Source organism: Babjeviella inositovora (assembly GCF_001661335.1).
Source record: "Babjeviella inositovora NRRL Y-12698 unplaced genomic scaffold BABINscaffold_10, whole genome shotgun sequence".
Classification (NCBI taxonomy): Eukaryota; Fungi; Ascomycota; class Pichiomycetes; order Serinales; genus Babjeviella; species Babjeviella inositovora.
The window spans coordinates 365,147-388,208 of NW_017566847.1; the positions used below are offsets into that span (position 1 = coordinate 365,147).

A 23,062-nucleotide genomic window follows, 5' to 3' on the forward strand; every position below is an offset into this window, starting at 1 on the left:
AGTAGGAGAGACCCCGAAACCGTTGGTTCTATAGTCGTGTGCCACTAGCCTGCATGAGTGTCACTCTGGAAAAGGCTTTGGCAGTGGCTTGGCTGAACACGTAGAATGGGGTGTGGGGATGAACGGCTACTTGGAAGGAGCTAAGACATCCGAAAGCGAGCTCTGCTTTAGCGTTTATAATATTGTACTTCCATAAGAGACTGTATTTTTTTGTTGATACAGAAACCATGCGAGAATAAAATGGTTTCGTGAGCCATCCTATAACCAAGCTGAAGGGGCTTATTACGTAAACCCAAGCGCATAGGGGTCATTTCCCTTATATAATTTTACCAGACTTTCTACTCAAAAGCTTGTTTACATGTGATTATAGGCAAATCGTTGGGGCCCAAACAATTAGAGAACCACACATCGACCCTCATGCCCAACATACCTTATGCCCAACATACCTTATGCCTTCAATATTTAACGCATCACCCCTTTGGTCATCTTCCAATATCCGCGGGCTTATAGAACTGATGCAACATCTTTAATACCCCGGAATTCCCCCCGTAGCTCTCGCTCTCGTGGCCCTGAAAGTTATTCAAATTCAACTGGTACGACCCTTCAAGCAAACTATCGTTCATCCCACCTTCTCGAGGGATGCTCTCTAATGGTGCCAAACCGCCTGCACCCAAATGGCCAGTGGTGCTGTTCGCAACGGCCAACTCTCTGAGCTTTGAGGGCTTTCGCCGGTTCAACAAGTCTGGTTTGCCCGAACTCTGGGGCGGCGGCACTTTACCGGGCTTAGGGTTTCCCCCATAGCTATCCACAAAGTGCATGTACGATTTCATCATCTTATCGTTGTTGGTGCTGTAGTAATCTTCGCGTAGAGAGAAGTCGTCATCCAAATGGATGTCCTTAGGGATTGCACGCGCCGCCTCTCTGGACCGAGCCTTAAACATCCTCTGCTTTTTCATCTTCTTTTCAAAGTCAAACATCGCAAAGTAGCAGACGTATCCCAAGCCGTCCACGTGGATGGTAAACTCCCGCACAAAATCGATAATCTTGGCGCTGCAGTCGGTAAGCTGGTACCAGAGAATAAACGGGGTCAAGACCAAACTGGCCAACTCCTTCAAGAGAAGCACCACCTCCAAGTCATAGTACTTGGACGTGAATTCGTTTCTAACCTCCACCGTGTGCAACCGCCCCTCCCACTCGGCAGGCATGTAGTGCGTGTATTCGCACAAACGCCGCATCGAGTGCTCGGGGTCGAACACAAGATTCTCCTTCGGCAACGAGTTGCGGCTGACAGCCCAGATGGTCCCGAAGATGGAAATGTAGAACAAGACATTCCGGCCCACGGTGATTTCGAAGTTAAGGAACCCGTCAGGGTCAATCAAGGTGAACACCGCCAACACCGCCACTACCGAGCCCGTCACAAAGGCCACAAACTTCATGATAATGTGGGTCTTTGCCGACGGAAACTGCAACACGTACTCGTCCGCCACCTCACAGCTGAGGTTGAGCCTGCGGCGGAAGAAGTGGTACAACTCGTTGAACTCGCGAAGCTCCCACTCAGCGATAGGTGTGTATTGTCTGGCGCTGGCAATGTTGCCTGGATTTGTCTTGTACTCGTTGAAGTATCGGAAGAAGTACAATAGGATGAAATACGTGACGATGAACGGGGCCAACGCGAGGTTGAGAAAGCCCGCGATGAAGAAGCGCTTGCGGAGGTCCTCGGTCAATGCCTGCCGGTTACGTTCCGCAAGGAACTTGGGGTGGATCTGGCCGCGCTCGGTAAAAATGAAGTTGATGATGCACAAGTTCAAGTTCCACTCCAAGGTTTTGGTGAGGAACTGGTGGGAGGTCTTGTTGGTGGGGCTGAGAAACGAGGGCACGGGGAGCGAGAGGTCCAAGATCTTTTTGTTGAACAACCCAATCATATAGTTTTCCTTCCGCATGATGCGGTTAACAATGTCGAGCGCGTTCAACTCCTGCTTCTTAGTAGGATCAGACGCCAACGGCGGTTTCTGGGACGAGGCTACAACCCCGTTGGCATCAGCCACGAGCGTAATCTTTGCAACCACCTGCTGCCACGAAATGGTGGTCAACTCGTCGTCCTCGAGCATCAAAAGGTGGTTGTAGAAGTTCCGCACCTCCAGGAGCCGGTAGTAGTCGTTGTACACCTGGATTACCCGCACCACCACGTACGCAAACATAATAAACCCGAAGAACTTCTTGAGAGGGTTCATGTGCGCGTAGCACTGGGGGATCCGGATCTCTGCCAAGGACTTGGAGTGTGCAATTTTGGAGTAGTCCACGCACGAGGATATGTAGCCAGAAAACCAGATGACAAAGATGAGCGTGAAGAGATCCATTGTTTTGGAGAGCATCATGCACTGGAATCCGTTTCCTAGGTAGTATTTGTACAAGTCCTGGAGGAAGATGTCGAGATTCTCCACGTTTGCCCACATCCACAGGGCCTTTTCTCTGTTAGAGAGGAATCCAATGGTTTTCCGCCGCCGCGCTGGGGTCTGAAACGTGGGCAACACAGGATCTTGCTCATTTACCGGCGCCGTCTCTGGAGCTTTGTAGCGGCTGTTAAGAATTCCAAATAATGGGGGGCCTTTGGGATTGGTGGATGTGGCGGGGAGGGAAGGGGTGGTGAAGGTTGGCGCCACGGAACCCCGTGTTGGTGTCTTATCTCGCTCATTAGTCCCACTTGGTAGCGTTCGCGACTCATTGAGCAATCCATCAGAATCGGAATCCGACTCTGCCTCCGATTCTAGGTACAGACGCGGCTGGGGGGCAAACCGGTTGGTGAACTCATCCGACACGGGGTTGAAGAGAGAGAGCTCTGTATTCTCTAGCGCTTCTTCGTCATTTGGGTAGTAGCTGTTCGCACCGAATATCCGCGATAGAAAGGTGTTGTTGTTTATTGACATTGTGTGGAGAGGAGTGATGTGAGGCGGTTTGTGTCAGGTGGGATAAAATACAATTTTGTAAGCACCACGATTCCTATCTTATCGGCACGTGACAAAGTACGGATTGCTATACGTCATGACAGGATTTCTGGTAGGAAAAGGTGCCAAGAGATATTTAAGAGATATTTAAAAGACATTTAAGAGATATACAGGATTTTTATAAGGAAGGAGGGTTAAACCCCCAAATTTTGATTTAGATATAGTAATCACGCTATGGGGGATATACACGGTAACTTCACTTACAGAAGAGTATTGTTCCGTCTCACTGTACATACAAGTTTGACGGGTCTTTTGACAAGTCCTAGCTACGCCTTCAGCCCTTCCTAGTTACCTCTTCGCATATAATGTTTCTACAACATCTCGTGTGGTTACAATATGATATTATGTGCTAATCTCTATAGCACCTTGTATTACGCACACGACTCTTATCTTTACCTTTATTATACACTGAAACCAACTCCCTAGCGCTTGTTCTTGCGGAGCTTCTTCTCCCTCTCGTACTCGTTCTTGGCGGCACCCTCGACGGTCGACACACTGTTGTAGATGTGCTTCATCTTGGCGTGGTAAGCGTCGTTGTCGGCCTTCTTCTCCTTTATCTGCTGTCTGGCGGTGAACTTGGTGTCCTTTCTGATCTCGCGAATAGTGATCTTGCGCTCTTTCTTGAGCTGCGCCTTCAACTTGCCGATCTCCTGTCTCTCTCTGTCTGGATCGTATGACTTCTTGTCCGGGTTGAAGTTCTCCTCGAACTTCGGTACGTAAGTGGCGATAGCCAACGGTCTGTGGCTCTGCAAGGTCAATGGCTTATGGGTGTCCTGGCTGAACTTTGAAAGCTTGAGCAACTTTTCAAGCAAGACCAGCACCTCCGGCACATGCGCCTGGTACTTCAACAAGTGCTTCAAAAGCACCACAAACGACGAGACAATCTCGATAAATGCGGTCTTTTCCCTCCAGACAGTACACGCAGTGTCGATCAACGCAAGCGTCTTCAACAACAACGCCGACTTGAGCTCCACTGTCACTTCGTATTCGTACAACTGGGTCAATCTCAAAGTCTCCCCACGCACCACCTTGTCCTTCTTTGCGAGGCAGAACGGCGAGGCAGACACCTCGGCTACAGACTGCAAGCCCGCAACATCGATCTTGGTGGCATCTGGCACCAAGAACAACAACGCGCGCTCTAAAAAGGAGGTAACTTCAGGCGAGTATCTCTTCGAAAGGCGCTGGTAGTGGAGAAACAAGTCTGCAATGTATAAGCCTGCGAACACATCCTGCAAGGTGCGAACCTTGCCTTGCTCCAAATGTTCCGCCATTAAGATCAACGACGGGGTCACCACGAGATGGTAGTGATCGGAGGTCGAGTAGATGCTGCCGACGAGCGAGTAGAATACCAAGTCCGACACCAACGGGTACACAGAAGTGTCGCCGGAGATCTGCGACTCCTTCAAGCGCACGTGAATGGCGTCGGTCTTGGATCTGAACGCCTCGCAGAGCGCCTCGTTGTATACGTCACTCATCCCACGCAACTGCGCAATTAACTGCTCCAACACCTGCGGCAAGGCTTCGTTCTGGGATGTCTCGTTGTCCGCGAGATACAAGATATGGTCGATCAAAACGGCGCCAAAGACCGCGATCTTCGCCTTGTTACCCTCCGCAAGGTTCGGTCTGTAGATGTCGAGGATCTTAGCCACGTAGCGTGGCTGCTTCGCAAAGTCCACGTCCTTCAAGGAGGCAAGGAATTCCGCGTGGGTTGCGGGACACAACGTCGGCACGTTCTTGGTGGCGGTCCCGGTGGAGACGACTCGGTCACCAATCTTCATGATGTTTGGCCCCGAAAAGTCCTTCGGCCTGTCCTCATCCTCGGTCTCTGAATCTTCTTGCTCCGCGTCCGAGTCTCTAATAACAAACCCGTCTTCCTCATTTTCATCTGACCCGGCCCAGAACTCGTCGTCCAAGTCGTCAGCGTCGGCCGCCTTGGCCTCACCTTCGTCATCATAGTTAGTAAGACCCTCCATACGACGCATCCTGGCGTCCTCCAACTCCTTCATCTTCTTGGTTCTTTCGTCCGCCAACTCTTCCTCGGTCTTAGTTCTGTCCGCCGGTGCCGCACGCTTCTCCAAAGACAACTGCTTCACCTGGAGGTCATACTCGCGATCCTTGTCCGACCTCTGGCTGAACATCGGCTTCTTCGGTTGTGGCACGCCGTTCAACTCGGCCATAACATCATCAAACTCATCATTAAGGTCAAACATCTTAGCTTCGTTCCGCTCATGCTGTAACTGGCGCTCATGCTTGTGGAACTTTGACTTCGCCATGACCTCCTTCATAACCTCCGCCTTGGTCTTCTTGACCGGCTTTTCCTCATCCATCGTCTCGTGGTACTGTCTCTTTTTCTGCGAGAACGTTGCCTCGTCATCATCGTCCGAAATCATCAAGTCGCTGTCCTTTGCGGATAAAGACTTCCCGTAGTGGGTCAACATGTCCGTGTCGTCGTCCTCAAGATTGAACATCGAGCCCTTGGACGACTCGTTCTGTCTTTCACGTGTAAAACGAGCCAACATCCGCTCCTCTGGCGTCATGTCTGTGTTGTGTTCACCGAAACGTCTATCCACCAAGCCCCCGACCTTGTTGTGACGGGCCTTGCGCGCCTCCCATGCGGCCTTGCGCTCGTCCTCGCCAATCTGCTTTGAAATCCCGGGTCTCGCCACCGGCACTTTTTTGTTAGGAATGTCGTACTTCTGTCTGTTGACCTTTATCTCGAATGGGTTGAACTCCTCGCGGATACCCTGGATCACCTTCTCCTTGTCATCGCGTCTGGTGTCCGACGGCGCCTTAGACTTTCCCTTCTTCTTGATATTTGTCTGCCCGGTGAGCCCGTTGGCCTTCAAGGTGGCCTTCAATCTTTTTAACTGAGATCCCGCCATGGTTGTTGTTATAGTAGTGGAGATGAGGTGTATGTTAGGTTTTTTTTGTATGTAGGAAAAAATTTAGGAAAATATTTTTCAGATTATGTAAGCGTCACGTGTCATGGAAGGGTATCACATCGCTCATGTAACAGTAGGTATAAATCATGATTGACTCTATATAAGATGCTTGGTTTGAGTTTAATCGACCACAAAAGAATACCGTAGTACTTTGTCCATAACTCTGACACTGCCAGGCATCAAGCTCTTGTACGGTCACTAGGTATAGATGCTGAGCCCGTGAAACTCCGAGCTGTCGCTACATCCCCTTTCCATGTAGAGTATTTTTATTCCCCTCATAATAATATTAGTGGTATCTGAGTAATAAAATAAAACTTTCAATTATTAATCGTGTCTGTCTATTAAAATATGGTACTTCTCTTTGCAATCGAAGGTATTACCCCGATGCCGTGTTGCATTCCTTACTGCGTTAAGCGTTTTGCCCCGGCGTTTTCCCGCCGCATGACCCTATATATCCGAGCCCAGCTCAATCTCCCTCTTCCCATCCCTTCTCAACTGCTAACCACCATGACATCTAGAGTGGTTATTACCGGCTTAGGCCTTGTCACCCCACTAGGGGTAGGCGTCAAAACCGTCTGGCCCGCGCTTTTGGCTGGCCAGAGCGGTCTCGTCTCTACCACCACCATCGAGGAGAACCAGGACCAATGGGCGTCTGTGCCTTCCAAAGTTGTCGGGAGGGTGCCACGGGGCCTGTTAGCCGACGGCAAATGGGACGTGAACGACCATTTTGACGCGAGTGATGCGCGGCGTGTCGCGCCGTTCGCACAATACGCGATGGCGGCGTGCGACGAAGCGCTTCGCGACGCGAACTGGTTCCCAGAATCAGACGAAGCCAAGGAACATACTGGGGTGTGTGTGGGCTCCGGGATCGGCTCCCTTGAGGATTCCTACGCCAACTCTGTCGCTTTTCACGAGAAGGGCTACCGCCGCGTGCAGCCTTTGTTCATTCCTCGTTTGTTGAGTAACATGGCGACGGGTGCAATTTCTATCAAACACCAGTTCCGCGGCCCTACACACTCTGTAGCAACGGCCTGTGCCACAGGGGTTCACTCTATCGGCGATGCTGCACGTTTCATCAAGGACGGTTATGCGGATGTGATGATTGCGGGTGCCGCCGAGGCATCGCTCCATCCGCTAGCGCTCTCGGGCTTTGCCAGAGCCAAGTCAGTGATCACAGGCTTCAATGACGCACCGGAAAAGGCGTCCAGACCGTTTGACAGTGCGCGGAACGGGTTTGTGCTCGCGGAGGGTAGCGGGATCGTGGTGTTGGAGTCGCTTGCACACGCGCAACGGCGTCGTGCGCACATCTACGGTGAAATCGTCGGGTACGGTTTGAGTGGCGATGGCCACCACATCACTGCACCCTCACCCAACGGAAACGGTGCCCTCCGTGCCATGAAGGGTGCCTTGCGCGACATCCACGGTGGCGAATCGGTTCCGCCTTCGGAGCTCGGATACATCAACGCCCATGCGACATCGACACTTTTGGGCGACCGTGCGGAGAACGAGGCGATAAGATCATTGTTCGGGGAGAACCCGGAGTTGAGTGTTTCCAGTACGAAGGGTTCTATCGGGCATTTGCTCGGGGCTGCCGGTGCCGTGGAGTCGATTTTCACGATTTTGGCGATGTATCATGGCCAGATGCCACCGACGTTGAACTGCGAACATCCCGGTGAGGCAGAGGGGGACAACAAGGCTGATTTTCTGTTTGACTATGTTCCGCAGAGTCGGGCTAAAGACGTGAAATATGCAATGTGCAACAGTTTTGGCTTTGGCGGAACCAACGCCTCGTTGTGCTTTAAGAAGTACGAAAAGACTTAAGAGGGAAGTTGGAGCGTGTAAATAGAGACATAACTGTTAAAAGCCATTGGATTGTAAGGTGAGATTTCAGGTAAATAAAAAACAGAAGGCATTGACTCGTGGCAAAGTCTGGAAATTGGTTCGTACTCCCCCAACGTTTTAAGTAGTGACTTATCTCTAGGTACGGAACCACGGCTAAAGGTAATTTACCTAGCTTTCCCCCCGGTCGGCTAGAGATACCACGGATATACTCCGAAATGTTTTATCTACGATGGTTGAATTTATGAAATTACTCGACAGAAGACATCTGTAGATTATATCTCCAATTTATTCGGTTTCTAGAAAATGGCACCTCTTCATGGCATTCTATTGTACACCAATACAGACCTGCATGGGCACCCTCGGACGCCTTGCTGGAAAGCGCACACAACCACTTCAAACATTAGCAAATATTCACTATTACCAACTTATTATAATGTCTCCCTGCTTCCTCTTCATAAGCAAAGCCATCCAGACCCTTCGGGCCTACCTTGCGCCGCACAGTCATTGCTGGCTTTTTGTGGTTATGGGCCCGGTGCCAACCTGATACGCCCAGGCGGCTACGATATAAACAGGTTTTGCCAACTACTCTCCACTGTTCAAATTATTTCTGGCTATTACCATGTCTACTGCCTCCAGAGCAAGAACACACAACGGACGGAACCAGGCGATTCTCAAGCAGCTCTTAAAGGAGCCGGCTAACAAATACTGCGCCGACTGCAAGGTGACCAAGAATCCGCGCTGGGCGAGCTGGAACTTGGGCTGTTTCATGTGTATCCGCTGCTCAGGGATCCACCGCAGCATGGGCACCCACATCTCGCGGGTCAAATCAGTAGACTTGGATTCGTGGACCGACGAGCAGATCAACAATGTGGTGCAGTGGGGGAACGCACGTGCCAACGCTTTCTGGGAGGCCAACTTACCGGGTGCGCACGTTCCGGACGACAGCAAGATCGAAAACTTCATCAGAACCAAGTATGACTTGAAGAAATGGGCCGCCGCAAAGACCGTGCCAGACCCGGCAAGCATAAATGTGGCGGCACAGGCGGTGCCGGCTGCTCCACCGGCTACTCCACCGCAGCGGGCCGTTTCAACTGCCCCGAGTGCAGTTCCCAAACGCCCGACCTCACAGGCTGCCGGGAATCTTCTTGACTTGGACTTTGGCTCTGCGGACAGACCTTTACCGTCGTTACCGGCTGCCAACACTTCCTCCGCGTCCGTTTCACCAGCCTCGTCTACTGCGTCGCTTCAATCGCCGCCACCTCAAAACTCAAGGCCAGACTTAAAGAAATCGATTTTGTCATTGTACTCCACACCTACGTCGTCGCAAGTATTCCAACAAAGACCTCAGCAACTGCAGCACGCTCTGTCTACCAGTAGCTTGGCTGGGTTATCATTCGGACAGCCGCCAACGCAACAGTATCAGTCGCCGCCGCCCCAACAGTACCAGTCACCGCCGCCCCAGCAGTACCAGGACCAGTGGGCAAACTCCTCCTCTGCACCACAGGCCTCGAATGTGCGCATGGATGACGATTTGTTTAAGAACGTATGGGGCTAGAACCGAAAGACAATGCATAGAAATGGGTATGGTAAACTGTAGAGAGCTAAATCGTAGCAAGGAGGAATATCCTGGCATAACTTCTCTAAATATGGCATAAAAAGCCAGATCCAGATCTTTGCCATGAATCGCAGTTCTGCCCCATACCAGGCATTTAGACATTGCCAAGTTTTGGGAAGGTGAACCGTTTTAACTGGTTGGGGTGGGTCATTTGTTTACAAAGCGAGCTAGCTTGATCAAGATAACATCTTACAATCTGCAGCCGTCCACGAGGCGAGTCTATAAAGTCAAGTGCTAAGTCAGAAAGTTCGGTCTAGGTTGGGAGAAGTGCATTCTGTCCCGGGTCTCTGGTCTTCCTCCCAAATCTCCGTAGGGCCACAAAGTATGTACTGTTAACGAGTCCTGTGCCGCTCCTCCACCACAATCTAGTTGAATATTACTCTACTCTCGCTCTACATTTTCTTTTAAATACCGTTCATCTCTAATTCTCTTGCTTAATGCCCACCGGTGGTTGGCAAGCCAACCGCGACCTTGAAGGAATCGTAGATCAACCACTGGAAACCGGTCAAGGTACCGATCATGACGATTCTGACCGGTAACCCGTTCCACAAGCCGGCAAAGCCGATCTTCAGGTAGATTCTGCTCAACGCCTGACCGGTAGACTCACCGACCTGCTTGTCTGCATTGATCTTGGACACCATGACGTCGGCTGGGTGGGAAACGGCAGCACAGAAGATACCGGCAATGTAACCACCGGTGAAGGAGACACCTGTCTGCTGCAATGGAGAGTAGTCCTTCTTGGCTTTTGGCAATTTCGAGTAGATCAAATCCACAACCTTTTCAAACGATGAAAACTTCACCATGGTGTAAGGCACCTGTCTGAACCACAATGGGACCAAGCCCTTATAAAAACCACCAAGTCCTTCAGCGGCGGCGATTTTGCTCCAGCCTTCGAACACAGACTTGGCATATGGTGGAATGGTGGTCTGAGTCTTTACCTTGATGGTTTCCCATGGGCACAAGAACAAATCAGTGATGGCTTCAGCGGAAGCAGAGGCTGCCATGTAAACACCGGTCTGGTACTTTTTGGCAAAGTCCTCACCCACTGCATCCGCGTACAGCTTCTTGAAGTATTCGTAAAACCCGTACTTACCCGCACCCTGGATACAGTACCCAATGAAGGTGGCACCCACACCGGTAAAGATCCCACCAATACCCTCAGAAGCAATGATTTTGGACCAGCCCTGGATGTTTGACTTGTACAACGTCGGATCCACCTGTCTTCTGCACTTGACAAGGTCTAACGGCGTGACCGCAGAGTGGGTCGGCCCACACGCGATGATACCACCGAAGGTGCAGGCAGCGTAGTACTCAGGCGTATAGAGCTCGATCTGCTTCTTCGGAAGTGCCTTCTCCAAGGAGCTCGGAATAAAAAAGTCGGCAGGGAAGCTCGTCAAGGAGGTGCCTGCTCTCTGGCTGGCCTTAAGGGAATCCATGGAGCCCATTGCAATGTCGGTCAAGGGGGAGGCGGTCATACTAGAAGGTTTCTTAGAGTGTGTGGGAAAAAAATGGGTAAACCGGTTAAAGGGAAGGGTGAAATAAACACGACGGTTGGCAACTAATTCAGGGAGAGAAGAGGGGTTTTATAGAGATAGGTACGGTTGTGTGTTCCCAGGGGTACAATTGCTGTGTGGAAGGGCTAGGGCGGCTTGCGCGGATAAATCGCGTTGTGACGTACACAGGCAAGTTAAGCTAGTCCTGCCGCCATCTAAGCGACTACAAACTTTTAAATCTCCTCAAAGCCCATTTATCCGTAATGCTTCCGTCCACCACACTTATTTCGTCAATTCTTCGGGCCTTGGCCAGTTTCGTCCTCGAATGTTTCATAGCTATAGGTACATTTACCCTATCGGCGGGGACTTGCCGAAAGACTAAACTGCACAGGCAGATAGCCTGCAGCTAATCTCGCCAGACTTCCGTTGCAGCTAGTCACAGGATTAAATCACGCAGAGGTATCGGCCAAGGACTCTGGCTATGTACCTTGAGCCCATCCGAGAGTGTACGTTTAAGCGTTGCGCAAACTACGACATCTGGTTTAGGATCAAACGCTGCTGCATGGGCAGGGTAGAGGTGATTATAATGTTAGTACCGAGAGAAAGTGTATCGGCGTTACACGGGAGCAGCTATGGTTTACACTGGAACGGATCCAAAGATTGTTTAAAGCCAAAATCGAGCCGCGAAGTGGGGTTTGTAGTGAGTTGCATTAATAGCTGATCAAGTTGGACTTCCTTGACAGCTACACACCGTATAATATATCGCGAAGATAACATCTGTAATCTCAGGGTTATTATAAAACCCCCAGTTAAGTCATTATCGATTGTTATGTGTTTGACGACGAAATCCAAGTACAAGAAGTGGACCTTGTATTTCTTAGCCTTGTTTATTCCGAAGCTTCCGTGCGTGAGGGCGTTTTTTTACAACAATACGCACTACCAGGGTGATGGTGTAGGACGGTCCACTCGAGAATATATGAGGATTCTGTACGAGTTATGTCATCAAACTTGGCGGTGTAACAACAATCTCAAACCAGCTTCAAGCTACGCTGACACTCCCGTCTGGTATCGTTTTTATTTTTCTTAACGCTCTTAAGTAACGCAACCGTTTGGTCGGACGGAAATGTGGGTGGTGACAGCCCCATTTGTCACCGGACGCCGGTCGTATTTCCTTGGTGTCGTCTCGGTCCAATACAATCCTCGTTACGACCGATACCTTCTGGACGTATTTCTGAGTACTGTTGACTTGAATTCAGACTCCGGTATTACACTAGAGTAGCTATGTGCAGCGTATATCCATACGCGTGCGGCTTCATGCCACTAGCGATGCTAGCCCAAAACAATGCTTAATAAGGTCTACTATTCTAATATCGGGCCCGTACCTGCAAGTGAATATACTGAGCATGCCGTGGTGCGAACTATGCACCGTTAGAGCGCACGGCCCAACCTCGCCGTATGTCCTGCGCCTGCATGGAGGTTTCGGTTAAGGTAGAATCAAAACAATGCCATCCAGGGATGTTGGGATCGGCAGTATTTGAGAAACGTTTTAACAAAATCTGAAGTCGGTTCAAACTAACTCTCGCCAAAAAAAAAATGGAACCGTAAAGCCTGGGCCCGAAAGCCATCGTTATAGTGGCTTTTAACGAACGGAGCCAGTTCTGACACCGGCAACCTGTATTCTTTGCAAACCAAATATTTACCCGTCAGTAAAAAGTGCAAAATCGACTCCGCGTCCCCCTAAAACGCTAAACCGTCGAATTAAGCTCGGCCATATTAATATACCGGTGATCGACAATTTGAGCAACTAGACCTTCAAGAGCTCACTGGCAGACCCTACAACATTGCAAATTATACTTGTATGGTGCTATATAAAACGGAATTAAAGGATGGGTAAGCGAAGACCAGCCAGTGCTGCGACTCGAACCAATTGGACAACGTATGCACGGCCAGTGGACCAGTTCCACGAACCAGGAAGTAAACATAAAATTAGGATATTAAAAAAATAGTACCGGGAGGGATGTGTAATAAAAAAAGGAGTGCCGTCGAGGACCGGAGGAATGGTACAGCAAAGGTATTACCCTAGCAGAGCCAATTGGGAAGGGGAGGTTGTAAGAAAACAGAAATAACGTAAAGATACTATTCAGAACTTTTTGTTTGCATCCGATTCTTAAACCTGGGCGGTTGGAATACCGCCGGAGGCTCTCTTAGAACCAACTCCGAATGCACCCCTAGACGCAACACCGTAAATTTGGAAACCCAAAGAGGCGAGGAAGATGAAAGAGGAGATGAAAAGGAACGCGGTGGAAGCCTGGGCCTTGCGGCATCTACCCTCGGAACCCTGGGCAATCTTGTTGTCAAAGACGTAGTCAAAGTTGCTACATGAGTGGACTCTGATGGCGGTGGCTAAGGCAGCACCACCGGCAAACGTGAAGACAAAGTTCAAGAATTCGATCACGGTCAACACAATTGGCACGGCCAAGGCAGAAATGACATTAGCAAGAGCACCGTAAATGGAGGAGAACAAAATACCAAAGGTGGCGGCGAAAACAGCAAAGTTTACCTGTGGGTTGTTGTTGAAATTGCCAGACGCCAAACTAGCAGTAATCCCAAGGGTAATGATGAGGATGACGAAGTTAATACCACGTAAGATGTTATCACCGATAGCCAACATTGTGTAATATGATGTTTGTATAGTGTCAATTGAGAGAATAGAGACAAAGAGTTATTAACAATTGAGGAACCAAAACGTCAGACGGCTGAGGGGAAAACAGGAAAGGGGTTTCCTTATATAAGATTGCTTACCTTTTCCTAAAGAGGGTGTGGGCGGCAAACATCACGAAATGCATGCAGAGCAAGCAAAGCAAATGCGGAAAAACGCAAAGCTTTGGTTAGGCAAACCATAACAAGAGAGCAAAGCTGGAATTGCATGATATATGCGCGAGCATGCAAACCTTACTGCCATTCCTCACGGGTGGAGCGCCTACGGCCTTCCCTGGAGGGAGAGAAAATAGTTATTAGTAAGACTGCGGGAGGTGCGTCGGCTCGGTACCCTCGGCTCAGAATGAGAGCTCATGCATTACAAACGCATGATTATTTCGAGGGATTAATTACGTAGTGCGTACTCTATCAGCAAGGGAGCTATAATGTGGAAGCATCTAGAGCTATGTAGAGCTCCCGCACCACTGGATGACGTCCACGTTGGCTCGTTCTCGGGTATAATTGCTGTGTACGCAAAAATTAAGCTCAACCTCAGATAGGGGCAAATGTTGGTTATACCCACAAGCAATATATGGCTAAACTCGGAGTCCTAGGCAGTCAGCTGGTTTCTACAAGGTCTAGGCACGCCGTAGGCCAGAATGGTGCCTCCCCCGTAAAGCCGTGTGAAGCAGAAAACCCTCCCTGTGTACCTTATCGAGGTAACAGACGACCAGGATACGACATTTGTCATCTTTAACGGATAATTAGTAGTGAGCATCCCCTTCGAGAAGTTCCCATATTCCGGAATCACCTATTCCGGTTGAATATGTCTCTAACCGAGGGTCTTAGCCTGCACACAGCCTTACCAGGAGTGCAAAAACTGGAAGATATCTGCATTTTTTGGGAACCCGCATGCATAGCGCATATCTCTTCATGCCGCATTGGGCTCCTGGCGCACGTACCCTTTAGGCCTGTTTTGTTTTGTTTTGAGACTTCCATCTTAAGCTGAATCGCACACGAGGGAACTCCTGTGGCCTTACTGTCACATATGGAACACCTTATTTTATCTAATGGAAGTATATGCATAGATTACGTATAGGCAGAATTCCACAGCCATACGCTGTATTTATTCTATAGAAGGCAGATACAACATTAGGCCATTTGTTGTCGCGGGGGGGAGGGAGATGGAATATAAGCCTGGATTACGTAATGGCCCATTCTGTTTAACGATAAATTGGAGGAGCGATGACGTATGTACACAGGGCGAAAAGTCGTAGACGGAGATGCTAACGAAGCTTGCTGTACAGAGGCTGAAAATACGGTATACGGAGGGCTACTGACAGGAAACCGTCATTGTTCCTTGAGTGCTACTTAGCTGTTAGGTTTCAGTGAAATGGGCGTTCTCGGAATCCGACAGTGCAAATAATAAAAGAAATCGATAGTGACCAACTGCAAACCAGTCGTTTTCGTGCCCGAAACTTGGGGGCTTTAGAACTGTAATAAGTAAAGGTAAGGCCTCGGGGTGACCATTGATAAATATCAAAATGACGACATCAATCCAGCCACATGTAATTGCTCTTAGGATCCAATCTAATGGGGACCCAGAGGTTGAACGATGGCCCATCTAGCACGTTACTCTTGCAGAACCAAATACGGCATTGAAAAGATACTTCCTGTTACAGCAATTACTATACCTGTGCGAGGGTGCAGGTCTGAGGCAAACTGTACATCTCGAACACCTCACCTCAAGGTTGGCACAAGACTGACTACGCTTTCCGGTACCATCTGAACACTTAGGTCGATCAGGACTTAATGTCTGTGGGGTATGTCTTATCGTAAAAGGTTTACAGCGGAAACAGCTGTGTGCGCTAAGTCACCTTCTTGTATTCCAGGAATCTTTTCGACGTCTTACTAATGCTTCTAGGTCATCCTTTATTAGCATCAATGATGACATTCCGCTAGGCTATTCAGTTCCGCCGTTTCCTTCGCTACACTGGCCTCTTGCTGGCGAAAATGCCTATTCCCAGGCGTTTCTCTTCTACAAGAATGACATTTGGCGGTTCACCCTCATCTGGACCCTCATCTTTTTTGGCGTGTTCTATCTCTGCGCTGGGGTGGTTGCTGCCATCGGCCACCGTCGCCTCATTGGATCACTCAGTATTCTCGTGACGTATATTGTCCTTGGTGGTGTTCAAGCGGCCATGTCTGGTACTGTGGCCGGTTTTGTCTTAGGGACATCGTACGAAGCCGGTAGTTTCAAGATGAGCACGTGGTTGCCGATGGTCTGTGGTTTGGTACAGATTGTTTACGTGATTGTCACGAGTTATTCTATCACCAGTTTGCTTCTCTGAGATTCCAATTCAGTTTCTGCTTGATACTTGGGTCTTACGCCGCCAGCTTCTTTTTTTTTCATGGTTCCGTTGGTAGGCCACTACACCCTCAGTTTACTTGTCTGGAACTTGTTGGTATACGACCTGTTGAGAACCTGGATCTATAACATATATGAAGCTAGGATTGATCTCTATAGTTAGTCCAATTGATATACCCACACGGTGGATCACAACGGTACCTTTTGCTCCAACCGAGGAGGTAAGTCTACTAGCGGCCTCTGCTAAAGATACGGCTATAGCTTCCTGGTTATGTATATCTACGCGACTAATCAAACAATTACGGTATATCCTCATACATGTAGAACGAAGGTATCGACACAGCTCGGCACGATTAGTCTATTTCTCGTCGAGCAGTTATAGTCTAGACCCTGTGGGTGCATCTCCCTTTGCGGTTTTCCAATGGAATTGTCATATATACCGCCATCTTAACTAATAAATTGAAAGTATTCGCTCATGCATCGCTATTATCATATCAGCCATTCATCCGTCTACTGCAATTTTTTTTTTCTAATACAGTACAGATTAATCCTCGAAATCTTCCTCTTGCTTTTAATACATAATAATATACACGGGTATACGCCTAACGAGCGTTGGAGGCGCTCAACAACTTGTTCTTCTCACTGCGCTTGAGCTCATCCTCCTTCAAAACAGCCTTGATCTGGTCGGTCAAGCGCTCGGTGATGGTGTAGGCCTTCTTGGCTAAGTCCATGATCAACAATGCATCCATTGGCAAGCCCCCGGCCTTGGAGATCTGGCACACCTCTCTGTTCTTGTTCAATGTCAATGTCAACTCACCCTGTCTCAACAACTCTTCGCTCAACGTCGCGTCGATGATGCTCAATTCCTCATTGGCGTCACCCTTAATGTTTGCCTCGCTATCGTGCGGGTTGAAAAAGGAAAAGGTCACACAGATGGGCATGTGCAAGATGGACAACGGCACCGGTTCTCTCTCCTCGATGGAATGCACCACAATGTCATCACCATTGATGGAAATGTCTGGCTTGCGAAAATGTGACAACCCAACCATTACGGCAATGCAACTGGCGTCGATAAACCCACCGTCATAGTCCAAGAAGTGCAAGTCAGCGCGGATTAACCAGCACTTGCTGCCAGCCACGATGCACAAGGACTCCAAATCCAAGGCGCCGGAGCGTCTGATCGCCTTTTCAATCAACCGCGAGATCAAAACTTCGTTAGACGACTGTCGGTTGTGCTCAAACATCGGAGACGCCATTGGTGACACCTCGGTTGAGATTTGAAACACCCCTTCAAACGGTCTATCCTCAAATGGTTGTGTGATTTCGGCCGAAACCCGCGCCAAGATCTTCGTCTTGCCCATACGAATCTCGATGTACCCGTACTCGTCGCCAATACTGATCTCGACGTTGCGGAATTCGTCCACCTTTCTGCCGTCCATCCGGATACCCTTCTGTAACGCTTCAAGGAGGAACGTCTGTTCGTTCGTGGAAATTTCAAGACCCTTCACCATTTGTGCGATATAAGTGGATGGTAAGTTGAGGTGGCAAGCAAACGTCGCTGGATATCGCATCGTGCATTAATATGTAAAAAAAATCGTATGCAAAAATTGAAGCCTCCTGCAGGTAACCCAAGCGTGAGATGACGGTACAGGCACGACCATAGCATACCTTGTCGAAAACCAGCGGCAACCTCGCCGCTGCCATTGCCGATTTAAGCTTACATACTCCTCAGCCCCTCCCAATCAATCGAATACATTATACATTCATACTACCATCATGCTTGCGAGACAGAGAATTGTTCAGGTCGTGAGGACCCAGCCCGTGAGAGCGCTCTCGCAGGGCTCCAGCTTGAACTTCTTCCAGAAGCAGCGTTTGCCGGCGAACACCATCGTCAGATTCGTGCCACAGCAGACCGCGTGGGTGGTTGAGAGAATGGGAAAGTTCCACCGAATTTTGCCACCTGGATTGGCTATCTTGTTGCCGGTTTTGGACAAGATCCAGTATGTCCAGTCGTTGAAGGAGTCTGCAGTCGAGATCCCGTCGCAGAGCGCAATCACCGCAGATAACGTGACGTTGGAGATGGACGGTGTTTTATACATCCGCGTAGTGGATGCTTACAAGGCGTCCTACGGTGTGGAGGACGCTGAGTACGCCATCAGCCAGTTAGCGCAGACCACCATGAGATCCGAGATTGGGCAGTTGTCGCTTGATCACGTATTGAAGGAAAGACAGGTTTTGAACCACAACATCACCACTGCCATCAACGAGGCAGCGGAAGACTGGGGTATTCAGTGCTTAAGGTACGAGATCAGAGACATCCATCCGCCAGCGAATGTGTTGGAGGCCATGCACAGACAGGTCAGTGCCGAGAGATCCAAGAGGGCGGAGATCTTGGACTCTGAGGGTCACAGACAGGCCAACATCAACATTGCCGAGGGGAGCAAGCAGTCTGTGATCTTGGCGTCTGAGGCGTTGAAGTTGGAACAGGTCAACATGGCTGCCGGTGAGGCCGAAGCCATCTTAATGAGAGCCCAGGCCACCGCTGGGGGGATAAGGGAGATCGCGAAGGCCATCAACGAGACCCCAGGTGGTAAGGATGCTGTTGCGTTGCAAGTCGCGCAGGACTACGTCAAGGAGTTTGGTAAGTTGGCGAAGGAGTCTAACACTATTGTTATTCCGTCAGGCATGGGCGACATGGGCTCTTGGATGGCCAGCGGCATGAGCATCTATAACAACTTGTCCAAGACGCTCACCCCGGATGCCGCTGCCAAGAAGCTTCTCGAGCAGAAGTAGGTGTTCTGATGAGCAAACGTGAAATACCTGTACATATCAGTATGAAAACCCAAGACAGTATCGTGTAGTGAGTAAGGATTCCCGAATGATGTAACCTGAGATATGTTTTATCCATCTGTCTCCACTGTCTTGGATTTCTCTACAAGCGTTTTGGTTGTAGATCCTTCCAGTTGAGACAGGGCTATTGGTGCTGAATATACGCAGGGAAAATTCCTACCCTTAGTTTCTGTATGGGAATATTGTTGATGGTCTTTCATGTAAGTTTTTAATTATCCACCCTTCCTCGGGAAATATCCTTTATGTTCCAACTTACGCTCCAATTTTGTTTCGGAAAGGTGTATTGATTCTCCCAATTCTCAAATGAACGTATTGATCCAGATTTACGACTGCAAGTTTCGGACCGGTAATATTTTTTTCTAAAGCATGAATGTTTTGTTTGGAAGCTACTGTTTATGAAAATTATCTATACATCCATGTTTATATGAGATCCGTGCAGTGTCTTTTATCTCACCTAGCTATCGAGTTATTGCTTTCGCATATCAGGCTTAGGTTTCTAGGCCTGTCTGCTTACAAAATGCATGCATGGAAATGGTGCATTATTAATAGACATGCGATGTACATATAAACTCCATTTCCCCGTTCTTTACAAGCTAATATTAAATTACAATCCTATTCCAATTCATTTTTACATAGACAAAGCATGACCTCAATTCACTCTGGTTCGATCAACCGCGTTAGAGACATCCCATTAGCTCAAATTCGCCGTCCGATTCCACCAGTCCTCAACCACGAGAAGATTGATGCAATGGTGTCCACGCTAAAGGGTACCCCGATGGCCTCTAATAACTGCTCGCTTTCAGAGATCACCTCCGGTGAATTGACTCCTATTGACGTTATGCATGTCCGAGACCAAGGGAAAGACTACTATTTCGCCTTCGGTGGGTGTCATCGATTCCAAGCATACGACAAAGCTGGCGTCAAGGTGGTACGATGCAAAGTGCTTCCAGCAACCAAGAAGTCACTCAAACTCTATTTGGGGAATAGTATTGACTCATTCTTCGAGAAGAACGAGTGAGGTGAGCAAACTCTGAGTGAGGTGAACAAACTCTGAATGAGCTACTTGGCACCACTGTTCGATTACAATGGCGGATTCATCAAAGCCCTTATTGATGAATTTGGTTACACCACAGGTAAGGTATGGGTAGATCCTGGGTTAGACAGTTTGCGTAATAACAGCTCTACATAAACGATATTTAAATGTCTCCGGGCAAACCTCTAAGCCAGAGTCATAAACTCGAAAAAAAGGAATGCGACTTCTGTGGATCGAACACAGGACCTTTAGATCTTCAGTCTAACGCTCTCCCGACTGAGCTAAAGTCGCTCAGTTGCAGGAAAAATAGTTATAGAGATAGCTACAAAAACATCTTTTTTTTCAAACTTACCAGTTCAAACCCGGTCATACTCCCAATCATATTCTCAATCTACAACCTCCTTTTGATACAGATAAATTAGAAAAAAGCGAACATCTATGCCTATTCGGAAGCCTCGGCGAAACGCTCGGCGATGGTGGTCAACAAGTCTTCGAACTCAACCTTCCCAGCTTCCTCACCCCTGCTCGGCTCGAAGAACTTGGCGGACGAGACCTTGTGTTTGACGTCGGAAGTGGACTCGGCCAATCTGGACCATTGTGAGCCGTTGGCGACGGCCTTCTGGGCCTCGTCGTAGTACGTGATGAAGGCTCTCATCATGTCAAAGGTCTTCCAGATCGGACAGAAGGCATCGTAGGTAGAGTACCCATTCTGCTGGAGGAAATCCTCCTTGATCAAGTTGGCCACGTCTAAGGCAATCTTGTCGGCGTCAGACAAGGCGGACTTCCCGACCAACTGCACCACCTGCTCCAACTCCTCGGCGTTGGACAAGATCTCTCTAATTCTGTCTCTCAAGGTTGGGAACTCTGGGTAGTTCGAGTCGTAGTACTTGTTCAACACGTTGGTGTACTTGGAATAGGAGACCGAGGTGTTGATCGACGGGAAATGCTTTCTCTGCGCCAACTTCTTGTCCAACCCCCAAAAGACCTGGGTGATACCCAAGGTGGAGGTGGTGACGGGGTCGGAGAAATCACCACCGGCTGGAGAGACGGCAGCGACGATGGACACGGACCCGATACGGTCCGGCGACCCGAGGGCAACGGCCTTACCGGCACGCTCGTAGAAAGAAGCCAACTTGGCCCCCAAGTACGCCGGGAACCCCTGATCGGCCGGCATTTCACCCAAACGACCGGAGATTTCTCTCAAGGCCTCAGCCCATCTAGAAGAGGAGTCTGCAATCATCGAAACGTCCTTACCCTGGTCTCTGAAGTACTCGGCCAAGGTGATACCAGTGTAAATGGACGCCTCTCTCGCGGCCACAGGCATGTTGGAGGTGTTGGCAACCAAGGTGGTACGCTTCATAATTGGCTCCTTGCGCCCGGAAACCTCGGTAAACAACTCTGGGAACTCCATCAATACTTCAGCCATCTCATTACCTCTCTCACCACACCCGACATAGATGATCACGTCCGAGTTAGAGTACTTGGACAAGGACTGGGAAATAACGGTCTTCCCGCACCCGAAAGCGCCCGGGATACACGTGGTCCCACCCTGGACACACGGAAACAACGAGTCCAAGACCCTCTGGCCAGTCAATAACGGGTAGTCTGCAGACAACTTCTCGGCGACCGGTCTAGGCACACGCACGGGCCAGGTGTGCATCATCGAGTACGAGCTCTTTTCACCGTTGAACTCAACCTCTAAAACGGTAGCCTCCACGTTGTAAGAGCCAGCTTCCGCGATCCACGTGATGGTCCCTCTAGCTCTAGGCGGCAAGAGAATCTTGTGGTCCTCGAGCAACGAGTTTTCGTAGATGGACCCGAAAATGTCACCACCGGTGATGTGGTCGCCCACGCGGAGCTTGGCCGGCTTGAAGTCATACAACACGGTACGGCTCAACGCCGGGGCGTCAATCCCCCTAGGGATGTAAATTGACTGTGACTTTTCCTTGATCGCCTTGAGCGGACGCTGGATCCCGTCATAGATGGTCTCCATCAACCCCGGACCCAACTCAACCGAAAGCGGCTTCCCGGTACGCAAAACCGGGTCACCAACGGTAACACCGGCGGTTTCCTCGTAAACCTGGATGGTGGCCTTGTCACCGTCGATTCTGATGACCTCACCGACCAAGTTGTCGTGGCCGACCTTGACCAACTCGTACATCGCGCACCCAATCATGTTTTCGGCAACAATGACGGGCCCGGAGACCGAGTAGATCTGGCCGTATTGGGATTCATCGGCGTCTTCCAAGCTAATACGCTTGATCTCTTTGCGAGCGTTTTCCATTGCACCAGCCTGAAGGTTAGTATTGAGCAGAAAAGCGAGCACTGCAGATGCGAAAAGCACTCGAATAACGGGTGTGGATAATTGAGCAGCGAGCAAGTACGATAGCAGCTGGGACAAGGCAAGCCCGCTCCGGTAAACACTAGACCAATGGAGTAACCTCTTCGATGGCATTCGGTGCGAGCAATTCGCACGCCTTTGAAGGGAAACGGGGCTTTAGGCCGACGAGCTCTGCCTGTCTTCTCCTCCGGCCCTTCGTAGCACGTCTCTTCTCGCGTAACAAAAATCTGATAGATACTTACCATTTTGAAGGATTGTGGATATAATTGTGTGTGAATGGCTGTTCTTGGTTTCGGGTAGGTGTGATAATCGCTTTTTTTGGGTCGAAGATTACGGTTCGCGAGGGCGAGGGGCTGCGGTTATGAGTGCGCGAACGTGATAAGGCTATCGTGTGGAAGGAATCTGCGCGCGCACGTTTTAGGTCTGGTTCTTCACCGTATAACTGCGATGCTAGATATGTCACGGGGAGTACTATCATCTGTATAACCACTTGTATTTGCTATGTTAAGGTAGTCAGTTGAACTTGGCTCTAGTAGAGTAAGCTTAGGGCTAGCAATTACAGGTAGATACGAGCGCCTTGATCATTGCTATGCGAGACGTGTTCGAGAGATGCTGTCCAGAAAACACAGGCTGGCGATACTGCCATCTACCTCGGAAGGCATTTATATACGGTGATACCTCAGCGGGGTGTATTGATTGTTTATGGGTATTTTAAAGCTCGTGGATCCATTCCCTGTGGCTCAAATCACTTATTAGTCCCGGCATGCGTCGGTGTTCAACGTGGACCTATATGGTGGTCGGACTTCCGGTTAACCTGGCTCAGTCACCGGAGGTGTAATTCGGCTGTAAACATTTATATCTATCTTTTCCAAGCATTAG

The 23,062-nt window shown here is 49.5% G+C and overlaps 13 protein-coding genes and 1 non-coding gene across 14 annotated transcripts; 6 read left to right on the plus strand and 8 right to left on the minus strand.

The window, feature by feature from the left end:
• Positions 1 to 161: 161 nt before the first annotated feature.
• On the minus strand, positions 162 to 2,982 carry ATG9 (autophagy protein). The gene has a single exon (XM_019129499.1). It carries the CDS (start codon positions 2,922 to 2,924, stop codon positions 483 to 485), a length of 2,442 nt encoding a protein of 813 aa, XP_018983840.1. The 5' UTR covers positions 2,925 to 2,982; the 3' UTR covers positions 162 to 482.
• Positions 2,983 to 3,235: 253 nt separating this feature from the next.
• Positions 3,236 to 5,892, minus strand: NOP14 (snoRNA-binding rRNA-processing protein). The gene has a single exon (XM_019129500.1). The coding sequence runs from the start codon at positions 5,882 to 5,884 to the stop codon at positions 3,425 to 3,427; it is 2,460 nt and encodes an 819-aa protein (XP_018983841.1). The 5' UTR covers positions 5,885 to 5,892; the 3' UTR covers positions 3,236 to 3,424.
• A 535-nt stretch (positions 5,893 to 6,427) lies between these two features.
• On the plus strand, positions 6,428 to 8,037 carry CEM1 (fatty acid synthase). The gene has a single exon (XM_019129501.1). The coding sequence runs from the start codon at positions 6,452 to 6,454 to the stop codon at positions 7,763 to 7,765; it is 1,314 nt and encodes a 437-aa protein (XP_018983842.1). The 5' UTR covers positions 6,428 to 6,451; the 3' UTR covers positions 7,766 to 8,037.
• A 368-nt stretch (positions 8,038 to 8,405) lies between these two features.
• AGE2 (Age2p) lies at positions 8,406 to 9,341 on the plus strand (the record flags this gene model as incomplete). Its single annotated transcript, XM_019132940.1, has 1 exon — positions 8,406 to 9,341. The coding sequence occupies one exon, from the start codon at positions 8,406 to 8,408 to the stop codon at positions 9,339 to 9,341; it is 936 nt and encodes a 311-aa protein (XP_018983843.1).
• Positions 9,342 to 9,835: 494 nt separating this feature from the next.
• On the minus strand, positions 9,836 to 10,837 carry BABINDRAFT_172266 (Cu/Pi carrier; the record flags this gene model as incomplete). Its single annotated transcript, XM_019130874.1, has 1 exon — positions 9,836 to 10,837. One exon carries the CDS (start codon positions 10,835 to 10,837, stop codon positions 9,836 to 9,838), a length of 1,002 nt encoding a protein of 333 aa, XP_018983844.1.
• Positions 10,838 to 11,758: 921 nt separating this feature from the next.
• Positions 11,759 to 12,365, plus strand: BABINDRAFT_162722 (uncharacterized protein). The gene has a single exon (XM_019129502.1). The coding sequence runs from the start codon at positions 12,018 to 12,020 to the stop codon at positions 12,171 to 12,173; it is 156 nt and encodes a 51-aa protein (XP_018983845.1). The 5' UTR covers positions 11,759 to 12,017; the 3' UTR covers positions 12,174 to 12,365.
• A 696-nt stretch (positions 12,366 to 13,061) lies between these two features.
• On the minus strand, positions 13,062 to 13,565 carry NCE102 (Nce102p; the record flags this gene model as incomplete). The annotated part of the gene is made up of 1 exon (XM_019131913.1): positions 13,062 to 13,565. One exon carries the CDS (start codon positions 13,563 to 13,565, stop codon positions 13,062 to 13,064), a length of 504 nt encoding a protein of 167 aa, XP_018983846.1.
• Positions 13,566 to 15,351: 1,786 nt separating this feature from the next.
• Positions 15,352 to 15,942, plus strand: BABINDRAFT_14672 (uncharacterized protein; the record flags this gene model as incomplete). The annotated part of the gene is made up of 2 exons (XM_019127187.1): positions 15,352 to 15,414; positions 15,516 to 15,942. The coding sequence occupies exons 1-2, from the start codon at positions 15,404 to 15,406 to the stop codon at positions 15,940 to 15,942; spliced, it is 438 nt and encodes a 145-aa protein (XP_018983847.1). The 5' UTR covers positions 15,352 to 15,403.
• On the minus strand, positions 15,930 to 16,434 carry BABINDRAFT_162725 (uncharacterized protein). The gene has a single exon (XM_019129503.1). It carries the CDS (start codon positions 16,273 to 16,275, stop codon positions 16,036 to 16,038), a length of 240 nt encoding a protein of 79 aa, XP_018983848.1. The 5' UTR covers positions 16,276 to 16,434; the 3' UTR covers positions 15,930 to 16,035.
• Positions 16,435 to 16,507: 73 nt separating this feature from the next.
• On the minus strand, positions 16,508 to 17,518 carry BABINDRAFT_162726 (exosome non-catalytic core subunit). The gene has a single exon (XM_019129504.1). The coding sequence runs from the start codon at positions 17,468 to 17,470 to the stop codon at positions 16,562 to 16,564; it is 909 nt and encodes a 302-aa protein (XP_018983849.1). The 5' UTR covers positions 17,471 to 17,518; the 3' UTR covers positions 16,508 to 16,561.
• A 197-nt stretch (positions 17,519 to 17,715) lies between these two features.
• Positions 17,716 to 19,155, plus strand: SLP2 (Slp2p). Its single transcript, XM_019129505.1, has one exon. The coding sequence runs from the start codon at positions 17,736 to 17,738 to the stop codon at positions 18,750 to 18,752; it is 1,017 nt and encodes a 338-aa protein (XP_018983850.1). The 5' UTR covers positions 17,716 to 17,735; the 3' UTR covers positions 18,753 to 19,155.
• Positions 19,156 to 19,389: 234 nt separating this feature from the next.
• On the plus strand, positions 19,390 to 19,983 carry BABINDRAFT_162728 (sulfiredoxin). Its single transcript, XM_019129506.1, has one exon. The coding sequence runs from the start codon at positions 19,453 to 19,455 to the stop codon at positions 19,825 to 19,827; it is 375 nt and encodes a 124-aa protein (XP_018983851.1). The 5' UTR covers positions 19,390 to 19,452; the 3' UTR covers positions 19,828 to 19,983.
• Positions 19,984 to 20,060: 77 nt separating this feature from the next.
• BABINDRAFT_t286 lies at positions 20,061 to 20,133 on the minus strand. The gene has a single exon. It is a non-coding gene; the product is annotated as a tRNA-Phe (tRNA).
• Positions 20,134 to 20,203: 70 nt separating this feature from the next.
• On the minus strand, positions 20,204 to 22,454 carry TFP1 (H(+)-transporting V1 sector ATPase subunit A). Its single transcript, XM_019129507.1, has one exon. It carries the CDS (start codon positions 22,295 to 22,297, stop codon positions 20,285 to 20,287), a length of 2,013 nt encoding a protein of 670 aa, XP_018983852.1. The 5' UTR covers positions 22,298 to 22,454; the 3' UTR covers positions 20,204 to 20,284.
• Between the last annotated feature and the right edge of the window lie 608 nt (positions 22,455 to 23,062).